This window comes from Meles meles, chromosome 4 (genome assembly GCF_922984935.1).
Source record: "Meles meles chromosome 4, mMelMel3.1 paternal haplotype, whole genome shotgun sequence".
NCBI classification, from domain to species: Eukaryota; Metazoa; Chordata; class Mammalia; order Carnivora; family Mustelidae; genus Meles; species Meles meles.
Window position 1 is genome coordinate 42,501,855 of NC_060069.1, and position 25,032 is coordinate 42,526,886.

General features: G+C 48.8%; 1 protein-coding gene across 1 annotated transcript in view; it reads right to left on the minus strand.

Moving 5' to 3' along the window:
- The window catches only part of SLC12A8 (solute carrier family 12 member 8), a 138,603-nt gene extending 114,109 nt beyond the window's left edge, over positions 1 to 24,494 (minus strand). Inside the window, 3 exon segments of the mRNA XM_046003791.1 lie at positions 23,104 to 23,198; positions 24,390 to 24,453; positions 24,456 to 24,494. Coding sequence (XP_045859747.1) covers positions 23,104 to 23,198; positions 24,390 to 24,453; positions 24,456 to 24,494 — 198 coding nt within the window.
- Positions 24,495 to 25,032: the final 538 nt, after the last annotated feature.

Below are 25,032 nucleotides of genomic sequence, written 5' to 3' on the forward strand. Positions count from 1 at the left end.
TTTCTCTCTTCCTTTGTTTCTTTCTTTCTTTCATTTTTAATTCAATTAGCCAACATAGAGTACATCATATATATAACATTCAATGATTCATTAGTTGTGTGTAACATGTTCCCTGTCAGTCCTCCCGTCCCTGCGCGGGAGCAGCTTCCAGAAGTCACTAACCTTCAGGTAGACTGACTTTACACTTTCTGCCCCTCCGTCCCTAACACCCCCGTGATGAATTCTGCTATTGAGTTCCCGCTGTTTAAAACACCTGGAGCAGTGGCTGCTTTCCTGACCGGACCCTGCTGTCCCAGCAACTTCCGAGCCCCCTCCGTCCTACCCCCCAGGACCCTAAGGTGTCCTTTGGCAGTTGTTTATAATCAGAGGTTTATAAGTGGTTAAATGCATGCCTTCCTTGCATTTCCAGTTCAAAAATAACAAAGGCGTTTAACAAATGCTCAAATGGAAGCTCTTTGCTGAAGAAACTGAACCTTGCGGAAATACTCAAGTGGCTTAAAGACCACCGGTAGCGGCCGGTGTTGTGAACCTTCTTGCGCAGGCCTGGTAGTGTACGTGCACACATCGGTCATCCCCCAGTACCTCAGGCCACAGCAGCGACGGAGGACTCTCACCTCACAGGGGTGGGGGGAGGGGGCAGCTAGGAAGCAGTGTGCACAGGGAGTCTAACCGAGCCTGTGGGTGATCTATAGACGCAGAGAGATCAAGAGTATGGGAAAGAGGGATGCCTGCGTGGCTCAGTTGGTTAAGCGGCTGCCTTCGGCTCAAGTCATGATCCCAGCATCCTGGGATCGAGTCCCACATCGGGCTCCTTGCTTGGCAGGGAGCCTGCTTCTCCCTCTGCCTCTGCCTGCCACTCTGTCTGCCTGTGCTCGCTTGCTCTCTCTCCCCCTTTCTCTCTGACAAATAAATAAATAATATCTTAAAAAAAAAAAAAGAGTATGGGAAAGAACATCTACAGTAAGAGTTGCAGGAGCCTGACCCCCGAATGGCATAGAGCAATGGACGCGCCTGGGACCTAGCACCAAAGCCTGAGACCCACTGACCAAGGTCCGAACAAAAGGAGAGAAGCCCATCCCCTCCTCTCTCCTTGTATCATGCACTCACGGATCAAGAAAGGGCCTCAAAAAATCCTTAGGACCGTCAGTGAAGACTTCAGACCCCTTGGCATCTCCTGCCAGTCCCCAACACCAGTCAGAGCGCCTTTCATCTGTGTGTGTTCCCGTCCCTCTGTGTTTCACAAGCCACAAATACGGGATCTCCTGATGATCAATAAATGTGAGAACGGTGACTGAGGCTCAGAGCAAGACCGTGCCGACCTATGCTTGTTCTTGAACAAATGGTATCACGAGACCTGTTTGGTGAATCCTAACGTCCAGATTCGGGACATGTCCCAGCTTCCCGTCTCTCCTTGCGCTGTTTCCCACCACGGCTTTCTTTATCAGAAACAGCAGTAACAATGATGGCTCTTGGCAACAAGGAGTCATAATTTAGAGAATGCTTTCACCTTCCACAGCCATCTTCTCCCTTGGTCCTCACAACAACCCTGGGAGGCAGGCAGGGAGAGGGCCCCTGTGCAGAGCGGAGGAAGGAGGCAGGGAGGAGAGGCAGGACTGCCGGGAGTCCACGGCTGGGTTTGAATCCCCCACGCCTGACTAGAAAATCTGTGCTTGGTCCTGACCTCCAGTGATTTGCCCTTTTCTTTCTGATAAGTCATTCTTTAGGTTCCCACTTCTAACACCCTGAACTTTGCTTCACCATGCAGGTGTCGGCCCTCCCCACGGGTCTCCCACTGTGCAGTTAGAAATCGCATTCCTCTTCCATCCCAGCTTCTCTTGTCCCCCTTGAAGACTGCTTCATGTTCATGTCTGCTTACCCAACTGCATACAAGAAGCTTTCACTCCCAGGATCCCACTGGACTAACTCCTCAGCCTTAAAGGGGGTTCCCAAATGAGGCAGAAACTTTAGGAAGCTTGGCACCCTGAGAATGAAAGTATCAATGGTCTAAAATGAGTTTGGTGGCCGGGCCATGACAGCTTATCTCAGGAGGCTTAGGAGAATGTGCCTCCTTTCTTTTTTTTTTTTTAAAACCAAGTGACAAGAGAATGTAACTCAGTCTTCCCCAGAGCCCATGTGCTCATCAGAGACCAGTTGGAAGAGCCTGCGTTTGACCCCAATGTTGCAACCCTGATGTTCTTCGAGAGAGACCAGAAAAAGCCCAGTTTGAGAGAGAGAGAAGGAAAAATAAAGAAAAGCACAGAGAAAGGGAAAGCAGATGAGACAGGGAACCCTAGAAGAAACTGTGAAGTAGGTAACAGAGACACCACGGGGCTCTTTCACAGGCCCCTCACACTGGTACGATGTACCCCAGACATCAACATGACCACAGCGCGAGTGCCCGCCCTTCACGCCTCTCCCTTCCCCACATCTTGCCACGGCTCCACTGAAGTGTGCCCCCACCCCTGCCCCCAGCCTGGGCTCCAGCCCCATGGCGGAGACTACTGTCCAGACGGCTCAAACCAGCCACCTTGCAGAGTGACTGCTTGGCCCACGGCTGGTACAATTCTGAAACCAGTCCTAATGTGTGGCTGTCCTCCCCACACCCAGCTCTTCTCCAGCAGCGGCTGGTGTCCTCTAGTCTGACTCGGTCTGGATATGATCTGTCTGGAAACTGTCAGATTCCCAACACTGCTCAACACCACCCCTCCAGTTCAGATGCTAGTCCCCAGACCAGGCTGTTCAGCTGTGCTTCTGAGCAACTGGATATAGATCGGAGGTTCCCGTGACACCCTCCCTGGCTTCCATTAATTGGCAGAACGTCTCTCAGAATTCAGAGAAACACTTGACTTCCTAGATTACCGCTGTGTTTCAAAAGGGTATAACCCAGGAACAGCCAGGGAAGAGACGCCCTAGGGCGGAAAGCGTGTCGTTTCCATGCTCTCTCCAGGCCCACGACCCTCTCCAAATCTCCATGTGTCCACCAGCCTGGAAGCTCTTTGAACCTCGTTCTTTTGGGGTTTTGTGGAGGCTTCATTACGTTGTCATGATTGATGAAATCATTAGCCATTGGCAACTGACTCCATCTCTAGTCCCCAGGTCTCCCCTGAAAGTTCTAGCCCGCTAATCACGGCTGGTTCCTGGCAAGGGAACCAAGACCCAACCCTTACGTGCTTTCCGAAAGCCGCCTTATTGACGTGAACCCAGCTGTGGGTGAGAGGAGATGGTTATGAGTGACCAGATACCCTTATCACTCTTATCTCTTAGGAAACTCCAAGGCTTTGGGGAGCTCTATGACAGGAATGGGGATGAAAGCCAAATATATATTTCTTCCAATAAATCACAATATCACAATATCACAATATCACAATATCACAGCTGGCTACTCCACAACCCTGCTCTCTGTCTGCCCTGCCAGTGTTTCCCAATCCCCCTTTGCTCCTGCTCAGACAGGCTGCGGGCAGAGCCAAGGGTCTGCAGCCCGAGCAGACATCTCACAGGAACACAGAATATCAGCCTCTCCCCCACACTCCGGACCCTCACACCCAACTCCCTCCTTTGTGGGAGGGTAAGGAATCCCCTCCCGTCTCAGACAGGCCCTACCACAAAGGCCATGACTCACAGACTCTCCCTCTGCCCCCTACCCAGTCCTTTCTATCCCTGAGGGAAGGAGGGAGTAGAACAGCTGGGCTTATGGCAGGTGACAATTGGACCAGCTCTGAGCTTTTTTTTTTTTTCCTTTTCTCCAGGTATTTTTAAAAAAATTTATTGTTTATTCATTATTTTTGTTAACATATAATGCATTATTTTTCCCAGGGGTACAGGTCTGTGAATCATCAGGCTTATGCATTTCACAGCACTCACCATAGCACATACCCTCCCCGATGTCCATCACCCAGCCACACTCTCCATACTCCCTCTCCCCCCAGCAACCCTCTTTTTTTTTAACCCCCCAAAATAGTCTCATTATTCAGCCTCTATTACACAGGCACAAACGGGGTGCTGTGACAGGCAACACCGACAGCGAGAGCCTCTGAGGTTGCCCCACATTAAGTACCACGCTCAGGCTGGACATGAGGCTATCTCCCAGACTGGAGAAATGGATGATTTGGAGATATTTATCATTTTCCCTGAACATATGCAGGAAGGTTCTGCTCCATGTGAAGGACCAAGTCTTGTCTTTCATCTCCAATTTGCCTGAGATGCTGTGGGGACCCACATGGGTGGCCCCAACAGCTCCAGGCCAGAAAAATAAAAAGCTCAGAGTTCCCAGATGTCTCTTTAGATTCAGATGGCTAAAGGAAAGGTTACATTGTTTGTAGAAGCCAGCTGGGCCCCTGTGGAAGTCTGTAAGGTGTTGCCAAAGTCCAGATGAACATCTGTGGAGTGTCAGAGTGAGGCAGACCAAAACTTGTGCAGCTCAGAAATACTCTGGACACAGAGCTTACTTACTCGAGGCCCAGCTTAGGATGGGGTAGTTTCCACTAAATTAGTTCATAGATTTCTCAGCAATTGCATCTGGAATCACTTATTTTTTAGAACTGAGGCATCAAAATTTCCAAGTGACGGGGGCACCTGGGTGGCTCAGATGGTTAAGCATCTGCGTTCGGCTCAGATCTCTGCTTCTCCCTCTGCTGCTCTGCCTGCTCGTACTCTCTCTCTCTTTCTCTCTCTCTCTCTCCCACAAATGAATGAATAAAATCTTTAAAATTTTTTTTTTCTTTTCCAAGTGACAGTGTTTCATTTGTGAGGGACTTCTGAGACTTTCATCTTCCTTCCAGACTTTGAAGATGCGAGGAATGCCCAGCCTCAACCCTTTCTCAATGGGTCTTGCCCACTACACTTTCATTTTGTTCTTGGTAGAGATAGATGTGAAGTTGACCACCATCTGGGTAAGGCTGGGAAGCTTAGGGCTCTTCCTGGTGTTTCCATCCAGTTGGCAAAATGAGACAACCCCATAGGATACCATGTGGTTAGTCTTGGTTTAAAAGATGCTGTGGGTAGATGGTAAGAGGGCTGTGATTCCTAAGTGGGAGGACAGTAGGTACCGGCAGGGTAAAATGAACAAGCACATGGGCCTCTGTGGTCCCCAGCCCTGAACTGCAGTTTTAACCATTTCAAATGCTGGGGATTCACTTAGCTTGAGAGGTTCTGCCATGGGACACAGGGGCTACAGAAGGGAAATGCACAATTTTCAGGAGAAGAGAACTTTGTTCCTGGCATGGTCCTCTTTGAAGGCAAAAAGCGAAAAGAGTGGTGCCATCTCTATTTTTTTTTTTAGTATATGTGCTGCCGAAGCGAGCACAGTGGTGCCATCTCTAGACCGTCTTGATTCACAGTAGAAAACCAGGAGCAGGTTTATGGGGCACCCGGCTGGCTCAGTGGGTTAAGGCCTCTGCCTTCAGCTCAGGTCATCATCCCAGGGTCCTGGGATCGAGCCCCGAGTAGGGCTTTCTGCTCAGTGAGGAGCCGGCTTCCTCCTCTCTCTCTCTCTCTGCCTGCCTCTCTGCCTACTTATGATCTCTGTCAAATAAATAAATAAAATCTTTAAAAGAAAAAAAAAAAAGAAAGAAAGAAAAAGAAAAAAATAAACCAGGAGTAGGTTTAGAAAAAAAGGAATTCTCTTCTTGAAACTGAAGTTCCAAAAAGCACAGATTTCTTCTCTGTGGGGACTGGCTTTTTTCACGTGTGAGACGGGCACTAGCAGGCCCACGGTCTGGGGGAGACAATTTCCTTAAGGCAGGTGGAGCTGGGAGGCAGACTGAAGATGAACCACGTGCTTCCAGAGATCTGGGCAGAGCTGCAGTCCCTCCCACGCTGCAGATTCCTGAGGGTGGGCCAGGTAATCTGTCCTCCTGGAGGAGACTTGGGAAGGGCTTGTCTTTCCAGTGAGTCTGGGACCACACCTGGTGGAGCAGGTGTGAGCGCAGCCAGGCTCCGGGAAGCTGGGCCCGGCTAGGGAGGGGCAATCCCACGGCTCACCAGACGGACTGGAGGGGCTCCCTGCCTGGGACACTGGGTACTGATCCGTAGCCACAGGACTAGGCCCGTTCAAGCTGTGGTGGGTGGTACCCTACGTAAAAGATGCTCTGTCCTCGGCTTTGTCCCCTGAGAAGAGAAACTGCCACGGATTTGGAGGCGTGTCACTATCATTCCTCAGAATCCCATCTTCACTCTGTCTCAAGGGGCTCGATCCCTGGGGGCTCCTGACCTGGCTCAGAGCTGTGGAGAAGTGTTCATCCTCCACGCTGCCCACATCCCCTTGGAAATAGAGGAAAAGAACATCTGGGAATTCCTCTCCGTCTTTACAGCTCTCTGCAGTCAAACAGCTATCTTCCTTATCTCTTCCTCGGTAAGGGACACAGGTGACAGCCTGGTTCCTGCCCACACCCTGAGACAGCAAGCTGCTCCCGCTCGGCCGGCCAAGGTGCATCCTGCTGGCCAGGGCTGCCTGGTCCACAGGCGAGCCGCTCCTGTTCTGGGCTCTCCCATTAAGCCCCAGGGGATAGGTCTGGTCCCAGCAACTGAAAACTCGCTTAGAATCTCCCCGTCCTCAGATCTGAGCCCTAGACATCAATGCCAGAATCACAACATGCGCTGACGTGGATGTAAGAGGCTGACGGAAAAGAAGGGGCCGGGCCTGACGTGGCGTCGACGAGGAAGCAGAGGTGGAGACTAAGAAGACAAAGAAGAGTAAGAAACAGAACCCCTCAGAACGGGGGTCAGTGCCTAGCTCTCCCAAGGCTCCCCAGCCTAGCAGGGTCCCGGGGCATACCCACCTTTGTGCCGCTCACGGCAACGGTTTTCCCTTCCGTGGCTCCCGGGACTGGAAGAAGCCAGGCCTTGCCCTCTGAGCCCCGGGGGCCCGTGCCCCACATGAGCCACACCACGGCTGCCTGCTGGCTGCCACAGTGCAGAGAGAGACATCTTTCTCCTCCGACCAGAGAATCTCCACACTTGAGCAGGGCATCTAGAAAGGTAGGGAAACTGTCCCTGAGATGTGGGAGGAGGAAACACTCAGCTTCCTGAACCCAGGGCACCGAGTGGGGAAGTGGGGGGAGAGGAAAAGGTCTGCCCTGGGCAGGGAGCCAAGCCCCTGCCCAGAAGCCTTCTGCAACTGCCTCCAGCAGGCCACCCACCAGGCCTTCAGGAATACTTGTGACACCTGAGATGACGCCTTTTCTTTCTTCTGGCAGCGGGAGAAAAAGAAACCAGATGAGAAACCACTTCTGCCCACACAGGTCAGGAGAGGGGCAGAGCAAGAAAAGGCCTGTCCCTTCCCTGCAGACAAAGCGCATCCGCAGAGACTGTTTCTGCCTGGGACACACACACACACACACACACACACACACACACGCCAGCAGTTTGCTTTCTGAAAGCTGATTATTTATTAATTACACATCAGAGAGGATGCCAAGCTGCCGCGGAACAATGATGTGCTGGGCCAGGTAGGGGCCACCTTCATCACCTCTGCTCTGGATGGGCGGGGGGCGGGGGCAGGAGCTGGGGTCAGGGGGCTCCGTGGGCCAGAGCGTGCCTGCCAGCAGTCAGGAGCCAACAGCCCTATACTTGCCCCATGAGTTTCCGCACAGTTCAGAGGAGATGAGAAGTGTGAAAGCTTTTTGGAAGCAGGAAATACAACAGACCATTTTAAATGTGAGTAAAGGTCCCCGTGGGGAAGTCGGGGCGGGGTGGGGGGGAAGAGTAAGAAAGGAGGGCTTCTGGACCGTGCATTTCCTCTCTTCACCACCTAACTCATCGAGTTTCAGGGAAATCCTTCCTCTATGGCTTAGCCCTGAAGGCCACCCTCCCAAGACCTGGCCTGGGCCAGCGCCACAAGAGCCAGCACCTTCCAGCACCGACAGCCGACAGCCAGTGAGGGTTCTGTCACCCAGACCCACGCAAGGAATGGAAATGGCCCCACTGCGGAGGAGGGAAGGTCCCATGTGAAGTGGTCAAAGTCTGACTTCCCTGGATTTGAATCTGGGCAGTGCCTTTGGTCAATATTGATTTAAGTGTCACTAGAAACGTGAGACCTTCGTGGCAATGTGAGTCTCTTCTGCCACATAGTTCAAAAGCTACAGTCTCCATATGGTAGTTTCTGCATGCCTGCTCTCTGGTTTCTCCATGCTTGTGCACCCTAATCCTTGCCCAGGGCTGAGAATCTCCCAAGGCACAACCAGGTCAGTCCCCCCGCAGAGCTCCGGCAGTGGTGAGCCTCTCAGGCACCATGCAAACACTGACTGCCAGTGGTTCTGGCTCCTAAGACCCCACAGCAGATCCTTCCCCAGAACAGCCACTTCCACCTGCGGGACTCAGAGCCCGGAGACGCAGTGCTCTAGACACCTGCTACCGTCCCACAGATGGCGGGAGCCCACCACAGCAATGCCATGGCCACCTAAACAAGAGCGTCCCCTGCCCTTCCCAGCCTCCTTTTCTCTGCAAATGGGCAGAGCCTTCCTGGCAGGACTCAGGCTGACCCCAGAAAATCCACTTAGCTTTGATGTCACGAGGAGCATCATGGACCCTAATGCCCTCCCCCAGGAACAGGCAAACCAGCTAAAAATCACCTGCAAAAGGCTTATTCTTCTGGGTGCATCAGTCCATCAGCCAATATTATACCTGTTTAAGAACGGTTACGGGCCAAGTAGTTCTGACTTCTGGAATTACATTAATGCTTAGCATACTCAAGAGTCAAATCAAATCAACAAGTATGAGAGAAAAATTAGGCTGCAAAGAGAAACAAGCTGGCCTAACTGTATTTCAGACAAATCACATAACCATGAACCAGAATAACTTCTGAACATGGTTCTTTGCCCGTGTGCTCTCAGTCGAATGACAGAAATAACTACAACTATTCGATTCTAGATAGAAAGGTTTTGGGGTTTCATTGGGGGGGAGTTTGTTTTACAGGGGTAGGAGTTACCAGTTCTAAATCTACCTTCCATGAACTGTAGGATTGAGCAAAGAAGTAAATGTAGATGAAAGTTAAGTTTCTCACTGTTGGAGAAGGGAGTTACAACTGAAGAAAGAGGGATGAGGAGAGGAATGACCCCTGGGGTGCTGGGTTGAAATGAGAAGCATCAGTTCCAATTTGTGGTTTTTAATATAGATAGAAAAATACAAAACTGGGTATGCATGTGTGTTTACATTCCTCCTCTCTGTCCACCTGAAGGTTCTAAAGCAAAGACGCCCCCATAGCCATCAACAGACCGAGCCCCCAGCTCTCAGTCTTTAAATACCATTCCTCACCTTAAGGAACCAAGACCCTTTGGAGAAATGGCCGATTCAGGGCTGGGGAAAAGAAAGTACAAAATGAGCCGGGCACATTTTGTGCCAAAAAGTAAGAAAGTGCTAGAAAGAAAGAGATGAGAATGTAACTAAAGGACATAGGAGCCAACTTGAAGGGGCTTCCAGTGGCCAATTCTGGGCTAATCTGAGCATCAAAATAATAATAGCAATAGAATGTTTAAGTAATAAAATAAGAATCTGAGTCCATACAGATGTAAATAAATGAATAGATTAAAATGAGGAGAAGGGAAAGTCCTTTTTTACAGAAGAACATCAATTAACATCTGTAGAAGGAGCGATGGTGTCAGAAGAATCACCATTTTGCAACCATCAGAGTCATAACCAATTCTGTCCAGAATCACCATCCATGGATACTAATGACACTGAGTTAAAGACTGATGAGGAACAAGATATTTCCGTAGTCTCAGCAAAATGTTTATTAACTACAAAGGGAAGGTCAATGACTTTAGAGTGGATGAACTTAACGGACACCACCTTAAATAACAAACCGAAGTTGGCATCACCAATAATGGGACAAAGGGACATCCTGCACCTTCTAGAGAGGAACACAACTATCACTTCTAGGGTATTCCTGCCCAAAACACAAAAGCTAAATCTAACCGTGAGGGCTCATGTCCCAAACTGAGGGGTGTTCTACAAAACAACTGGCTGGTGTTTTTCAAAAAATGTCATGAAAGACCGGAAAAGGCTAAGTGACAGTTGCAGATTAAAGAAGAGTCGAGATAGGACAACTAAGTGCAAAGTGTCACCCTGGACCGGACCCTGGGCCCCGCGGAAAAATGCTATAGGATGTGAGGGGGATAACTGAAAAAACTGGACCAGATAATAGGATGTACCAACGTCCCATTTCCTGATCTCGATAAATATACTGTGGTTCGGTAAAAGAAAAATCTTGTTCTTAGGAAACACACACTGAAGAATTCATGGATTGGGGTACATGATGTGTACAAATGACCTTCAGAGGGCTTAGAGGAAAGTACAGAATATATATTAGAATATATAGACAAATATATACATAAATGGAATAGAAACAGAGAGAGAGAGCATACTAATGATGAAGCCAAAGGGCGAAATGTTAACAAATGGTCAATCTGAGTCAAGAATATATATATGGGCATTCTTGGGGCGCCTGGCTGGCTCAGTCAGGTAAGCCTCAAAAGCCTGGACCTTTGGCCCAGGTCATGATCTCAGGATCCTGGGATCGAGCCCCACCATGCACAGGGGCTCCGTGCTCCGTGGGGAGTCTGCTTCCACCCCTCCCCCGACTTGTGCACTCGCTTTCATTCTCTCTCTCTAATAAATAAATAAAACCTTAGAAAAAATATATATATAGGCATTCTTCGTACCATTGTAACTTTCTATGATTGTGAAATTTTATCAACATGTTAAAAGTTTAAAAATAAAGAAATAGTAAGTTCAACAAAAACTATATTTTATGCAAGGAGCCCAGACACTTATTTTATTTATTTTTTTTTTATTTTATTTATTTGACAGAGAGAGAGAAGTCACAAGTAGTCAGAGAGGCAGGCAGAGAGAGGGAGAAACAGGCTCCTCACTGAACCGAGAGCCCGATGCGGGGCTCGATCCCAGGACCCTGAGATCATGACCTGAGCCGAAGGCAGAGGCTTAAACCACTGAGCCACCCAGGCGCCCCCAGACACTTATTTTAAAAAATTGCTTGTACAGTCTTGTGCCCAACATGACACTGATTTTACTAAATGTGAGCTAGCAGAATGAATGAATGAAATGTGCTTTAGAAAGTGACATTAGGCACCTCTTTTAGAGGGCAGAAAAAGCACTTCTGTGCCTTCCAAATTACCATAAAATGACAGAAAAGATGTGTTGTTGTTTTTTTTAGTATAAAACTGTGCTTATAACTGGAAGGGAAAAAAGAACAAGTGCCACCAGCAGATCAAACATTTGAGGAAATTCCTACAGATGGACTTGGAAAGGGGAAGAAGAAAAAGCAAAGGAGAGAGAAGCAGCACCGCCAAGAGAAAAACTGTCTTCCAAGGAGCCTGAGAAGCTCCAAATTCAGAGCCTGCTAGCTAATCCAGGGCGTGGACCTGGGTGGGGCATCCACTGGACTTAAGGTGATCTTGAAGGCTCTTTCATGCCTGTGGAAGTGACCTCTGGACACTTACCGCACCAGAGATGCGGGTAGTAAACAGGCCTCCGTGGTTGCTCAGTTCACGCTGAAGTGGTACAGTAGTAGTAACTCTGAATCGTGAAAGTCTGACGTGTGCACTTAGTCCCTGGGGCAGCTGTTCTCGAACTTTCCTTTCTCCAGGTCCCTTTACATTCTTAAAAATTATTGAGTGATGTGGAAGTGTTGGGATTTGGAGCCAATGTCAAGAATACTTGAGAAAATAATAAATAAATATTTTTAAAAATTCTTGAGACGTCTTCAGTGCAAAAACGTGGTTTTATTAAAGCATGGGGACAGGACCCATGGACAGAAAGCGCTGCCCTGGGATTGTGAGGGGTGGTAATTATATACCTTCAAGGTGGGAGGGGAATGGGGTAGTGTTAAATCTCTAAGGAATTTGGAAGTAAGGTTTCTAGGACCTTGAGGGAGTTAGCTACTGTTAGGAAAAGTCATTTATTGGGGCGCCTGGGTGGCTCAGTCGTTTAAGCATCTGCCTTCGGCTCAGATCATGATCTCAGGGTCCTGGGATTGAGCCTGGCATCAGGCTCCTTGCTCAGTAGAGAGCCTGCTTCTCTCTGTCCCTCTCCCCCCTCTCCTTGCTTGTATGTGCTCTCTTTCATTCACTCTCTCTCTTTCTCTCTCAAATAAATAAAATCTTTTTTTAAAAAAAGGAAAAGTCGTTTATTACTATCTAGTAAAACGTTAGTCATGAAACCCTTCAGATGTGTATCAGTGGGCCATGTGCTTGGAGGATGATTATTAACCTATATCTTGAGGAGTAAAGATAAAGTTAGTTTTCAAAGGAATTTTTGTAGGTTAAAGTAGACTTACAGGATCCTGGAGGTCAGGATCATGTCAAGCTGAGATTTCCTTCTACCCTTAGGGAAGTATTAATATCGAGGCAGTTGAGTTCCTAGAGGAAGGTCACTCTGTCTGTTTCAAGTACTTGTCAATGGTCTGTACACAGTAAGGAAATTTAATTTTTTCTTTTGCCTTTGTTTCCCACATCACTGAGGACCCCAAAGAGCTTTTGTTTATGTGTGTTGTATCTACCAATATTTACCATATCAGAAATTTAAAGGGAGATATTTTAAATTATTAATCATTTAAAAATCACAATAATAACCTCATTATCTGTTCAAATAAATGCTGTCCAAAACTACTGTCCAAAACAAAACCACTTAATAAAAAGAGGCCTTGTCAGACATTTTGCGGATCATTCTAATGTCTGGTCTGATAGAAGACAGCTGGCCCCGCCTAGCTACTTCTGCATTCCGTCTGTTGTGAAGTATTCTTTTTGAAATACATGACAAAAGTTTGGTCTCCCGCAGTTCTACAGTTAGATGGCAAGGGTGATTGACTACCACCAGTCCACATGTGAAAAAAATTACTGTCACCCAAAAGATGAGAATCACAAAACAGGGTGACATGCAACATAAGAAACAGCTATAGTCGGGGCGCCTGGGTCGTTCAGTCAGTTAAGCATCTGCCTTTGACTCGAGACATGTTCTCAGCATCCTGTGATCAAGCCCTGAGTCCTTGGAGCTCCCTGCTCAGCAGGGAGTCTGCTTCTCCCTCTCCTTCTGCACCCCCTCAGGCACTGTCTCCTCTCTCTCAAATAAATAAATAAAATCTTAAAAAAAAAAAAAAGGAAAGAAAGAAAGGGAGGGAGGGAGGAAGGGAAAAAGAAAGAACGAAAGGGCTGTAGCCACACAGGAGCCAGAAAAAAGAAAGGGACTGTGAAAGAAATGAAGAACCTGTTGCTCAGAAGAGCAAAGCTTTAATAACTTAATACGACGCTTTCTTCTCCAATAACATCACTTGGTGATTCAGTTAAACATATACACCTCACCGTTATAAATGCTATTTCTAAGTTTTAAATTTTTATAATGAAATTTTTATAATGTGGAAATGTTCATTATAATCACAGAAAAAGATATAAATTTTACAAACCTCGACAATGTAAAAATAATAATCCAACCAATAAAAACTGAGAAACAAAATGAGGGAAATGGATGGGAGAGTAAATGTGCCAATGTCTTCTTTCTTTCAGCTCAGGAAGTGATAAGTAAATAATTAATACATGGATAACTTGGTCAAGAAATTAAGACACAATATATGACTTAAAGGAAATGAAAACCAGAAATCAGAAACAGTGAGTATCTCTGGGAAGTGTGGGTGAAGGCTTTTAATTTTATACCATTCTTGGTTGTTTGAATTGTTTTTTACTGCATGCATGGAGTACTTCAGTGATAAAAATGTTAAGTTTTTTTACTGTAAATAAACAATAAACACATTATTAGAAATATTGTTAAAATAGAATGGGGTTTTGTGCTGACCTAGAGTCAGTCCTCCTGTTTTTAACTCAACTTCATTTTTTGCAATGCCCGGAGAAGCCTGTGGTTTCAATCAGTTTGCAAGTGTTGGATGGATGGGGATACTTAAATAGAGTGAAGGCTTTTGTAAAATTAATGTCTATTCTTACAATCTGTGTATTTCCTTTTTAAGATATTTTCATTTATTTGACAGAGAGAGACACAGCAAGAGAGGGAACACAAGCAGGGAGAGTGGGAAAGGGAGAAGCAGGTTGAGCAGGGCTCGATTCCATGACCCAGGGATCATAACCTAAGCCAAAGGCAGACCCTTAACTGACTGAGCCACCCAGGCACCCCTCAATCTGCGTCTCTTTTAAGAGAAATTTGATTTCTCTTTGTTTTGCTCTTGAAAGATCACTGCCTAAAATGAACAGGGAAAGTGACCGAGTCATGGCTTCCTGCTTTAAGTTAAAGTCTCTAAGCACTGGGATTCACATTAGATCACATTTCTCATCTGCTTCAGACATGACTAGTGAGGGCTGCTAGGCTACCAGCACCTTCCAGTTCTTCGAAAAGCACCCAAGTCCTCTAACTGTTTCCAGGGACTGTTTAGGGAGAGAACACAGGAGATTTTTTTTTTATATACAGACCAGGAGTTTTTACACCACTATCTTTTTCCTCTGTCTTTACGCCTGTGAAGAAGAAAACATTCACACACCAAAATAAAAACAAAGGACAGGTAAATAGGATGCTTTCTCCTGAGAGATGGAAACATTTTCTTGGAAGGGCCGCAAAGCCTGCATAGGTGTTACCTATTGAAGACTTTTGCCAAACTATTCTAAAGCACACCACCATCACTGCACTCACCATAGCCCTGTGATTAGGTATTAAAACTCAGAAAGAGTAAAATATATATTTTAAGAATCAGATTCACTTATACTTGATAATGACTGAAGAGCAAAAAGAGATAATGAATTATATTCGGGGACATATATTTCTTTAAATCATACTACAATTATTTAATATTGTTCTGTGATTATAGAAGTGTCTAGTGTTTAAACTGTGATCCTGATGAGATACATTTTGGCCAAAGAAAGGATGAAATGAGCAGAAAAATATCCACCCTATAGAAGTCTAGGGGTTTTCTCAGGCCAGACCAGGGTGTAAGCACCACCTAGTGGCACCTTCCTCAAATTACAAGAATAGTGCTTCAGAGGCAGTAGGATTTTCCTTGCAAGCCCTGATCTACTAAAAGAGGGCAAGAAGGACTGTATTTTTTTCTGTATCTGGCCACGGATTAAAGGGACCCTAAGGCAGTAAGAAGTTTTAAAGTCTACTCAATCCATTCATGGCTAGGCAGAATGTATTCATCGTGTTTTTTTCTTTTCTATATCTTATGATACTATAACATCCTAAAAACCTTGCGTGCTGAAGAAAGATTGACCATCCCCCACCCCCAGCGCTAACCAGTTCTTAGAGATAGCAGAGGGCTTGCCAGGAGCACGCCTTTCATGTCCAAACCAACTAATTCTGAGTCTGTCCCCCAAATCACCCTTTTTTATCTAACCCTCACACACCAAGCTAATGTTTCCCCTGTCTAAACTGTCCCAGAGCCAGGCACTAGGCAACTCGAGAACACCCCTATAGCCAGAAGCCCACCAGAACTATTCCAATGAGCCAATCCTAAACTCCCTTGCCCTGTTCCCCCCAAGGAAAACCTAATGAAGGCTGTGGCTCAGGCTGTCCCTCGCTCCTACTCTTGTCTTCTGACCAGAACCTGAGGCTTCCCCTGTGGTCATGGGATCCCAACTCCTCTTCTTTTTTTTTTTTTTCCCCAAAGATTTTTATTTATTTATTTGACAGAGATCACAAGTAGGCAGAGAGGCAGGCAGAGGGAGAGAAGGAAGCAGGCTCCCCGCTGAGCAGAGAGCCCGATGTGGAGCTCAATCCCAGGATCCTGAGATCATGACCTGAGCTGAAGACAGGCTTTAACCCACTGAGCAACCCAGGCTCACCCACACCCCTTTCTTTTGGGAAATGAAAGTAGTAAATTCCTTCAAGGTCACTTGTCTCTTCATGTCATCAATCTCCTCCAAAAGTGAAGAACCTCTGGGTAAAATGAGACAGGATCCCACTTTAGTCACTTCAGTGAAGAATCACTCCCATTCCAGTTTCTAGGGTACCTTCATTCATAAAATGTCTCCACTCCCCTTTTTACAAACAGGCAGCATTTTTGGCTCAACTGTCATTTGGGGAGTTGCAAACAGGGCTAGAAAATGGAAAGGGGGAATAACAAAGGAGAGAACAGGAAGGGTGATGGTGTCCACAGACTCAACCCTCAGACTCAACCCTGAGAATCAGTTGTGTCCCTTCTCTCCCAGATTCCACGACCGTAAGCCTCTTCTCTTCTGCCATCTCCACAAGGTGCTTCTGTCCAGGTACCACTGGTGGCTTGGCAGGGAAGCTCCCAACCAGCTGAGGCTTCATGACCTGTCACTTGCATGGAGTCCCTTCCAAAGGTTAGACCTAATTCTGTATTTGTAATTTGTATCTTTCAACTAAAGATAATCTCTAAAATCAGACAAGTTTCACACTCTACAGAAACTGGAAAGGTGAGAGGGGTCATGGTCCAGGGATCCCTGATGTGAGTCCTTCTCTTCCACCCAAACATTCTGGGCCTCAGTTTCCTTATCTGTAAAAGGAGGGGCCGACAGGGTGGTTTCGTCTTTTTTCTTTTCTTTTCTTTCTTTCTTTTTTTTTTTTTTTGAGTAAAGCAATAGAAGTTTTTTGTTTTTTTTTTTAAGATTTTATTTATTTGACAGACAGAGATCACAAGTAGGCAGAGAGGCAGGCAGAGAGAGAGAGAGAGAGGGAAGCAGGCTCCCCGCTGAGCAGAGAGCTCGATGCGGGACTCGATCCCAAGACCCTGAGATCATGACCTGAGCTGAAGGCAGAGGCTTTAACCCACTGAGCCACCCAGGTGCCCCGCAGTAGAAGTTTATTAAGTGAAGATGCAGAAAAAACTCTCAAGAGTGAAAGGGGTTGCCAACCAGGGCCTCTAGGGTTGGTCTTTTATAGAAAGCTAACCAGGGAACTTAAATCCTTTCAACATCTCTGTTGATAACACCTAGGGGCTGGTTATTCTTTGTTAGTCACAGATGATTATCATAAAATCACCCATCCCACACGCCTACAGCAGGATGAACCTGGGGTAGGGTGGTCTTTTAAAAATTTTTTTAAGGTCTTATTTTTTATTTATTTGAGAGAGAGCACACACAAGTGGGGGGGGGCAAAGGCAGTGGGGGAGAGGGACAAGGAGACTCCCCACTGAGCAGGGAGCCCAATGATGTGGAGCTCCATCCCAGGACCCCAGAATCATGACCTGACCCAAACACAGACACTTAACCGGCTGAGCGACCCAGGCACCCCAGGTGGTTTTGTCTGAAGTTCCCTTTTCCCTTCTCCTCAGCTCTATTTACTTCTCTACATACTAATAAAGCAGTACCCTATAACCTCCCATGTGGCCACCAAGGCTCATTTTGCATATTGGCTTTTAAAAGATTCCAAACTAGGCCTGACAAATGCATGACAGTCGGTTCTTAACTGTACATGGGGTGATGCGGGTGCAGAAGGCAAGGGCAAAGCTTTTGCAATGAAGCCTGACACCAGTGCTCAAAATACTATTATAACCTAGAGATGGGATGCATTAAGCTCAATCCAGAGCTGTGTCACTGGTCAGCACCTGTGGCTCTGGCCCGTCAAGGCCCCTCAGTGCATGTGTCCTCGGACAGGTCATTGGACACCTCTGGCCTTGTCTCTAGACATGCCATGCAAGGGGGCTGGGCCAGAGGTTTCTCAGAGCCCCCCTGCCTCTCTTGCTGGTGCTACCTCCCTGCTCACCAGTGTCCCACACTTGACCAGACTCTCTTTACTCTGACCATCCTCAGCTAACCTCGGGAAGCCACTGAACTGAGGAAGGGAGCAAAGGATGAGAGGGCAGAGAAGGGAGAGGGAGGGCAAGGAAGTCCAGCAATGCTGGGGGCCCATTCAGGTCAGCCACGCTTGCCCTCTGGAAACACCTCTCCCCATACTCAGGCCAGCAGCCGCAGCCCTACCTACTCTACCAGGGCACCGACTTCCATTAGGCTCTTTTCCAGTGTGACTAGTCAGGCTGGCCAGAGGTGAGCACCCAGATTTCCTAGAAAGGGGTCCTCAAGGACTACTCCTGCAGGAGCCAAGTTTCTGGAGGAAGGCTGGACGGGGAAGAAAGAGTACAAGTCACTCATACTCACTAATCTGCAGCTTCAGGGGACTTGGGGACATCCCACTGCATAACCCAGCTTCCCTTAGGTTTCTCTGGAGACCACCCAACCCTGGGAGAAGGAAGACAACCTCAGGTTCGTTGGAGGCATTCTTTATTCCATAGTAATTGTGAGATTTCAGGTTTGTTTGGACATTTTTTTTAGTAGATTTTATTTTTTTTTTAAGATTTTATTTATTTATTTGACAGAGAGAGAGATAGCACAAGTAAGAGGAGAAGCAGGCAGAGGCAGAGGGAGAAGCAGGCTTCCCGCTGAGCAGGCAGCCCAGTGCAGGGCTCCATCCCAAGACTATGGGATCATGACCTGAGCCCAAGGCAGATGCTTCACTGACTGAGCCACCCAGGCGCCCCGGGATTTAAGATCCTCAGCAATAGCTATTATTGGAGATCTTGACAATCATATGCACTCGGTAATTACCTGGTAAGCTAAGCCGAATTTCCTCACTCTTCCCAATGCTAAAAGCACTTGATCTTGCTGGACATCAGACCTCACTCAGCACATGGACTTGCCATCTCTCCCTGCAGGCTGCCTGCTTTCTCCTGCCAGCTTAATCTTCCCAACTCACCATATCGACCACCACAGCCCTCTCCGGCCAGGGACTGGTGGCAACGAGCACGGGATGTAAGGCTGTTAGCCTTCCGTTGCCCTCCCCCGGGCTCCGGCTGCTCCTTAGCTCCCCGGGCCCGGGCTTCACAAGCAGTGCACTCTGCTGGGCTGCAGCGTGAGGTCTGCGTCATCCGGCCACTGAGCACACGCAGTATTTACAGCTCGCCGTGTGACGGGCTCTGGGCCAGGTCCTTCCACATATGGCACGAAAGCCTGAAAATCAGGTACTGCTTCCCCGTCTCACGGTTGTGGAGGCAGACGGGGAGCCCTGAATAACTTGCCTGAGGACCCAGCACGTCCAGCGTCACAGTCAGACTTTGGAACCCTGCCTCCGAGGTTCGAGTCCACCGCCAAACCACACCTCACGTTAGTGAAGTGCCCGAGGACAGAGAGTCCCAAAATAAGACAGGTTCCTGCCAGAGGCTCAGCCGGTTCTCAAACACGCACACGCATATGCACACACGTGCGTGTGCACACACACATGCTTACACACACACACAGGCACACACATTCTCAAGCCACTCTGCACCCATCTAGGTCTAGAAAGTGTCCCATCCTCCTCAGCAGACACCAACCCAGCAAGCTGTCCTGGACAAGGTCCCACATTCTGGCTTCAGCCACCATTATAATCCTGCATTTGGGACTTAGGTCTCTGCTGTGCTGAGTCCCGCATGGGTTCCCCCCTGAACGTTCTGATTACTTATATCACAACACTATGGAACAAATACATACTGCTCACCCTCGTTAGTATTAGCCAACATTTACTGGCTTCTTACTATGAACCAAGCACTACACTGAATATTTACAGGAATTATCTCTTTCTTTAAGATTTTATTTGTATTTATTTATCCAAGAGAGAGAGCATGAATTATCGCTTTTAATCTTTGTAACTCCCTAGGGCAGGTTTCATTACTGCACCCATCTTATAGGTGAGGAAACAGAGGCTTACCTAAGTTAAATAACTTGTCCAAGGTCACAAAGTGTTAGATCAGCACCCTTGACACCACACAATTAACCTGACTACAGCCTCTTTCAGCTGGCCCGGTTAGTACTGATCAACACACACACACACACACACACACACACACACACACACACAGCTACTCCCTCTGGTCTCAAGACAATTAAAGTGGAACCAAGAACCCATCCATTCACCTCTCCACCTTACTCACAAGCATCTCCACTCTGGCTGAATTTCTGGAGAGCTACTTTCCAGTCACAGTGACCAAGAGCAGAGCAGATCTGAACCAAAGGATTTGGCATGGGGCTGCCTTCTTATTCCTGTGTTCTCTGAGCTCCAAAGCTCCTAGCAGAATTCCTGACTCCCGAGGCTAAAGGTAGAAGAAGGTTCACTGGAATCTTCTGGAGGGCCAGCCACTCCCAGAGGTCATTTGCACACACGTCAGCTACCCACCCTGCCATCAGCTCCCCCCACCCCCCCGCAGGCCTCTGACGTACCATCTGGGGGGCTCTGCTCTACCACCGGGGTGGGAGGCCAAGAGCAGGGGCCTTGGCAGCAAGCACACCTGGGTTCCAAACGGCTCTGTTCTTTCAGCTGTCTGACCCAGATCATCCTATTCCCTCCAGTATGTGGCTCTGAGGCTAAGTGAGCAACATTACATGCTCGTTCTGTAGTAAGTGCCCGGGGCTCCGCCCGGGCGGTGTTTCGAGGTTCACCCCGTGTATGCTCTACTTCCACCATACCTCAGCACCTAATGCAAAGGGCAGCCCAGGGAGCTCGGTTAAGTAGAAGCAGTACTAACTGAGCACGTCCCACACGCTGAGCACTAACGGCAGGCACTGAGGATGCAACGACGGATAAGGAGTTCACAGCCTTCCGGGAGATCAGAAAGAAGCAACTTGTTTCCATGCCCTACAGTCAGTGCAGGGGGGAGAGCCTGCAGCTAGAGCAGGGGGAGCTCAGTCACGGGAGGCCGTGGAGGTCAAGATAAGGAGTTTGAGCCGAATTCTGAAGGCAGTGAGATGCCACGGAAAGGCTTTAAGCAAAGGAATTGAATGCACAGATTTACGCCTTAGTAGAGGATCATTTAAGTAGGGGTGGGTTTCAAAATGTGCAGATGGTGAACACCAAGGGCCTTGACCCTGAACGCTGTCCAGTCCATCAGTGTTTGGAGAGACAGGTGATACAGAGGCCTTGCGGCCACCACAGTTTTAAAGGCAAGCCCCTCTTAGGGCAATTGAACTCACTCTGGCTACCCGCTGTTTGTGGATTTGGTTAGTCAACTAAGAGTCATCACCCACTTACACACCAGGCACTGCCTTTGGCACTAGGAAGGTTCCAGTGACCAGTCAGTTGAATGAGAAGTCTCAGCAAGGACTGGAGAAAGGCACAAGCCCAGCACCTGGAGAACGGTGACCTCTGGCTGGAGTGTGGGGCACAAACAAGATGCAGGCTCGAAACTCCGGCAGCATCAGCCTGGGCAGGGCCTCTGCTAAGGAGCCAAACTCCAGCTGGTGGACATAGGGAAGGTTCTTAACAGGGGAGAGAGGGTTGCAGCAGATCCCTCTCACAAAGGGAACCAAGAATGTTTAACTTGTCTCTTTTTTTGGACTCCCTGGGGACAAGAGCCTCATGTTTCCCATCTGGGTATCTTCTTCGTGCCTATCACAGCAGCCATTATTTTGGAAGGGGTCCACAAATAACATGTTAAGTGTGTAAACATTCATGTACAGCCTTACATGTCCAAAGAAAACACACAGGAAGTATGGGGAGAAGCTAGTCAAGTTCAAGAAAATGGAAGAACCCTGATTAACCAAGGTCTCTCTACAAGTCCTCAGCCACACTAAGAACGAACAGCTCTAGGCAGGCGTTCTGAAACAGCTTTGAGGAGCTATACCAAGTCTCCAGTCCCTCACTTCTCAGCAGCATGGAAACTTGTGGAGGACGATGGTGCAGGGGCTAGAGCCTGGGGCCTGCCCAGGAGAAGAGGGGCAGTACCTTGTACTGGGTGTTCACCCCCTGCCAGCCACCACTCTGCCTTTTCCCCCATGTACCTGTAAACCTGAAGAGGGGGTAACTGGCCAGTTTGGATGCCCCCACCTACCTAGAACCCCATCTGCCTCACCAGCCTCTCGCCTTTGGCTCAGGATGCTTAGGTTCTGGAGCCTGCTCTCTGGGAATTGTGTGAGGCCTTGAGTTGATTCTCTCCCCTCTCGGCAGGCTCATTCCTCCGCTTATGCCAGAAACCTTTCTGCTCTTCTCTACAAAGGATGAGCGAAATCCAAGGGACACCGAAAACCTCAAGGTTGGGTGATCCAACAGCAAAGACTGGTGCAGGTAGTTTCCTAATAAACACCAAAACCCAGCTTTTCACTTTTTAAGTGATTCACTGCATTTCTGCAGAAACCCACTTCAATTCCATAGCTAGGTTGAATATTTACTATAACTAATGATCAACAGGGGAAGGAGAAAAGAAAAAAAAGAACTTACAGCCATCAGAAAATTGAGAAATCCATTTTGATGTGGAAAACTGAGGTAGAAAAAAAATTATTAAATTTCTTTACCACCTACAGCCCATTGACAAGTCCTTGAAACTGGCAGAGTGACATTCCTCTAGGGACTCAACTGCCTCAATGTTAATACTTTGCTAAGAGCAAAAGGCAATCCTAGCCCAAACCCCCATCCCCAGGATCCTGTAAGTCTACTTTAAATATAAAAGTTCTTTCAGAAATTTCCTTTATTTCTAACCCCCACAAGATACATGTTGGCAATCAAACCCCATCCCCCAAGCATATGGCTCACCAGTGGATATATATCTAAAGAGTTTCACGATGAAGGTTTTATTAGATAGTAATAAATGACCTTTTCCCAACAATGGCTAGCCCCATTAAGGTTCTGAAAACCTTGCTTCCAAACTCCTTAGAAACTTACGCTATTCCCAACCTTCTCCCAACTTGAAAGTATATAATGGGCCACTCCTCATGACCCCGGTGTAACTCTTTCTGTTCGCGGGTCCTGTCCCCGTGCTTTAATATGTCTCAAGAATTCTTTCTTGGCCGTCGGCTTCAAACCCTAACATCTCTCCTACATCACATTTGGCTTCGGCATATATGAGTTATTTAAAAATAAAGTTACCTTCTTACACCGGTTTGATTCAATAGTAAAAGCTGTTCATATTATATGAGTCCTCAGTCCATTCATGGAAACCTCCACGGGGCAGGAAGGGATGCCCAGAACTCAAAATCCACTACAAAGAATACCAAAGATTTTCTGTACACAGATGGTTAACAGTTGGCCATAATATTTTCTTGATTAAGTCAGAATACCAAAATAAACTTCTGAGATAATTACTTTTAAAATAGGGTACTGTAATGTTTCCGTTCAGCTTCCTGTCTAGTGACCCCTCATTCCCTCTCAGTCCCCCACACCACGCAAGCCTACCTGCTGGGCCGCCTCATGGAAGAGCTCCTGCACTTGAGACATCTGGGCCATTCTCCTGGAAATGGGGTCCTGGCAGTCTGGGTGGGCAGACCCCTCTGGAAGGCAAACACCATCCTTGGTCAGGCTGGCTCCTCTTCCCTCCATCCTTATGCTCTATCCTTCCTATCTACACCAGACACAGCCCTGACTGAGGAAGGGACCTTTTCTACCCCACCTGGAAATAGTCCCTTCCTCTCTGGTACTCAAATATATCCCGCACATCCTTCAGAAGCTCCTTGTGCTTAAACCTTGTTGTCCTAGAGTCCCAGCTATGGCAGTTGGAGCCAGCCACCAGGCTGCCCAGTCCTTGAGGATGCAGTTGGACGTTTAAATGTACATTTAAAAGTGGCTAAAAAGGCACATTTTATGTTATGTATCTTTCTCCCACCTTCATGAACCCCTCTGTCCCCAGCAAGGGCATCACTGTCTCACTAGAACTGGTTGCAGGAGTGAGTGAATGTAGATTGGACCATGAGCAGAGGGGGAGAAGGGAGTTTAGGAGGTTCTTTTGGGGGGTCCCCTCTGGAGCAGGGCCATAAACGGTAGGGGAGTGGAGGGCAGGTAACGAAAAAGGCTTGATTCTCCTCAGTGGAGCAGTCTTCCCTTGGCATCAAAGCCAGCTTTCCTTGGGGGAGGGACCTTGTGCACCCACCTGAGTACCCCCTTTTGCCAGCATAGGGATGGGACAAAGACAGGGCTCTTGACTTACTGGAAGGAGGAGGAAAGGGAGAATGAGGGGAGGGGTATGGGGGCAGAGCTTGTCATGTGAGAAGAACATGACCAATGACAGCAGCCAGCGAAAGCGAGGAAGGGAAAGCGCCCCAAGAGTATTCTAAGGAAAAGGGCTAGGGGCTGGGAGCAGGGAGACTGCAAGGATTTGACCGGCTGCGGAGACGAGCAGGGTGTGAGGGGGGCCTGAAAAGGTTCCGGCGCCTCTCGGCCCCCTGCCCACGCGCAGACAGCGGGTCCTGACCGAGCCGCGCTGGGCATGCCACGACCCCCGCAGCTCCGGCTACTGGTCTACGGAAAAGGACCCCCAGGTTCCGGAGCCGGAGCCCCGACCCCCTCACGTCTCGGTCAGCTCCCGCGCGTCGGCGAGCCCCGGATGGAGCAGCCCACACCCGGCTCTCGGGACCCTGGGGAGAACCCAGCAGCCCTCTTCCGGGCGGGGCGGGAGACGGGCGAGTGTCCGGGCCCCCGACGACAAACGCGCAGGTGCACACGCGCCCGGGAGAGGCGGAGATTACCGGAGCAGGTGGCGACGCCTGGCCCCCGTACTATAGGGCAGTGATCCTCCAGAGAGAAGCCCTCCTGCAGGACCACCTAGCGCACTCCCCACCCGGCAGCCCCATCCACCCTCACCTGCTCCGGGGCCCGTGAGCTCCTAGCGCTGGGCCCGCCCCGTCCCCGCCCCGTCCCCGCCCCGTCCCCGCCCCGTCCCCGCCCCGTCCCCGCCCCGTCCCCGCCCCGTCCCCGCCCCACCGCCACGTGGCTGACCAGGTGTGCGCTGCGCGGGTCCCAGCTGTTGGGCGGGAGGGGCGGGGTCGCGCCGGGGCTCGGTCGCCGCAGCCACGCAGGCACGCACCGGCCTCGGGGCCAGGTGGAGAGGGAGGGGCTGCAAAGATTTCCCTCCGCTAGGGTCGAGCCCAGACACCCAGCGCTGCCCAGGAGGGCTCCGAGCTGGAACGAGGGGACCGGAATCTGGATCCCCGGTCGGGTTACCGGAGTCGGGGCGGGGGGCTCCACTAGCCTCCAGACTTCAGTCGACCAGCCGCTGCCTCTGCAGCCCTCGGCCCATTCAATGCCACCAGCTGAGGTGCCCAGCCCTGGAAAATGGGACAGGACGCGAGCTACTCACTGCAAGTTCTGTCTATAGAGTAGCAGTCCAGC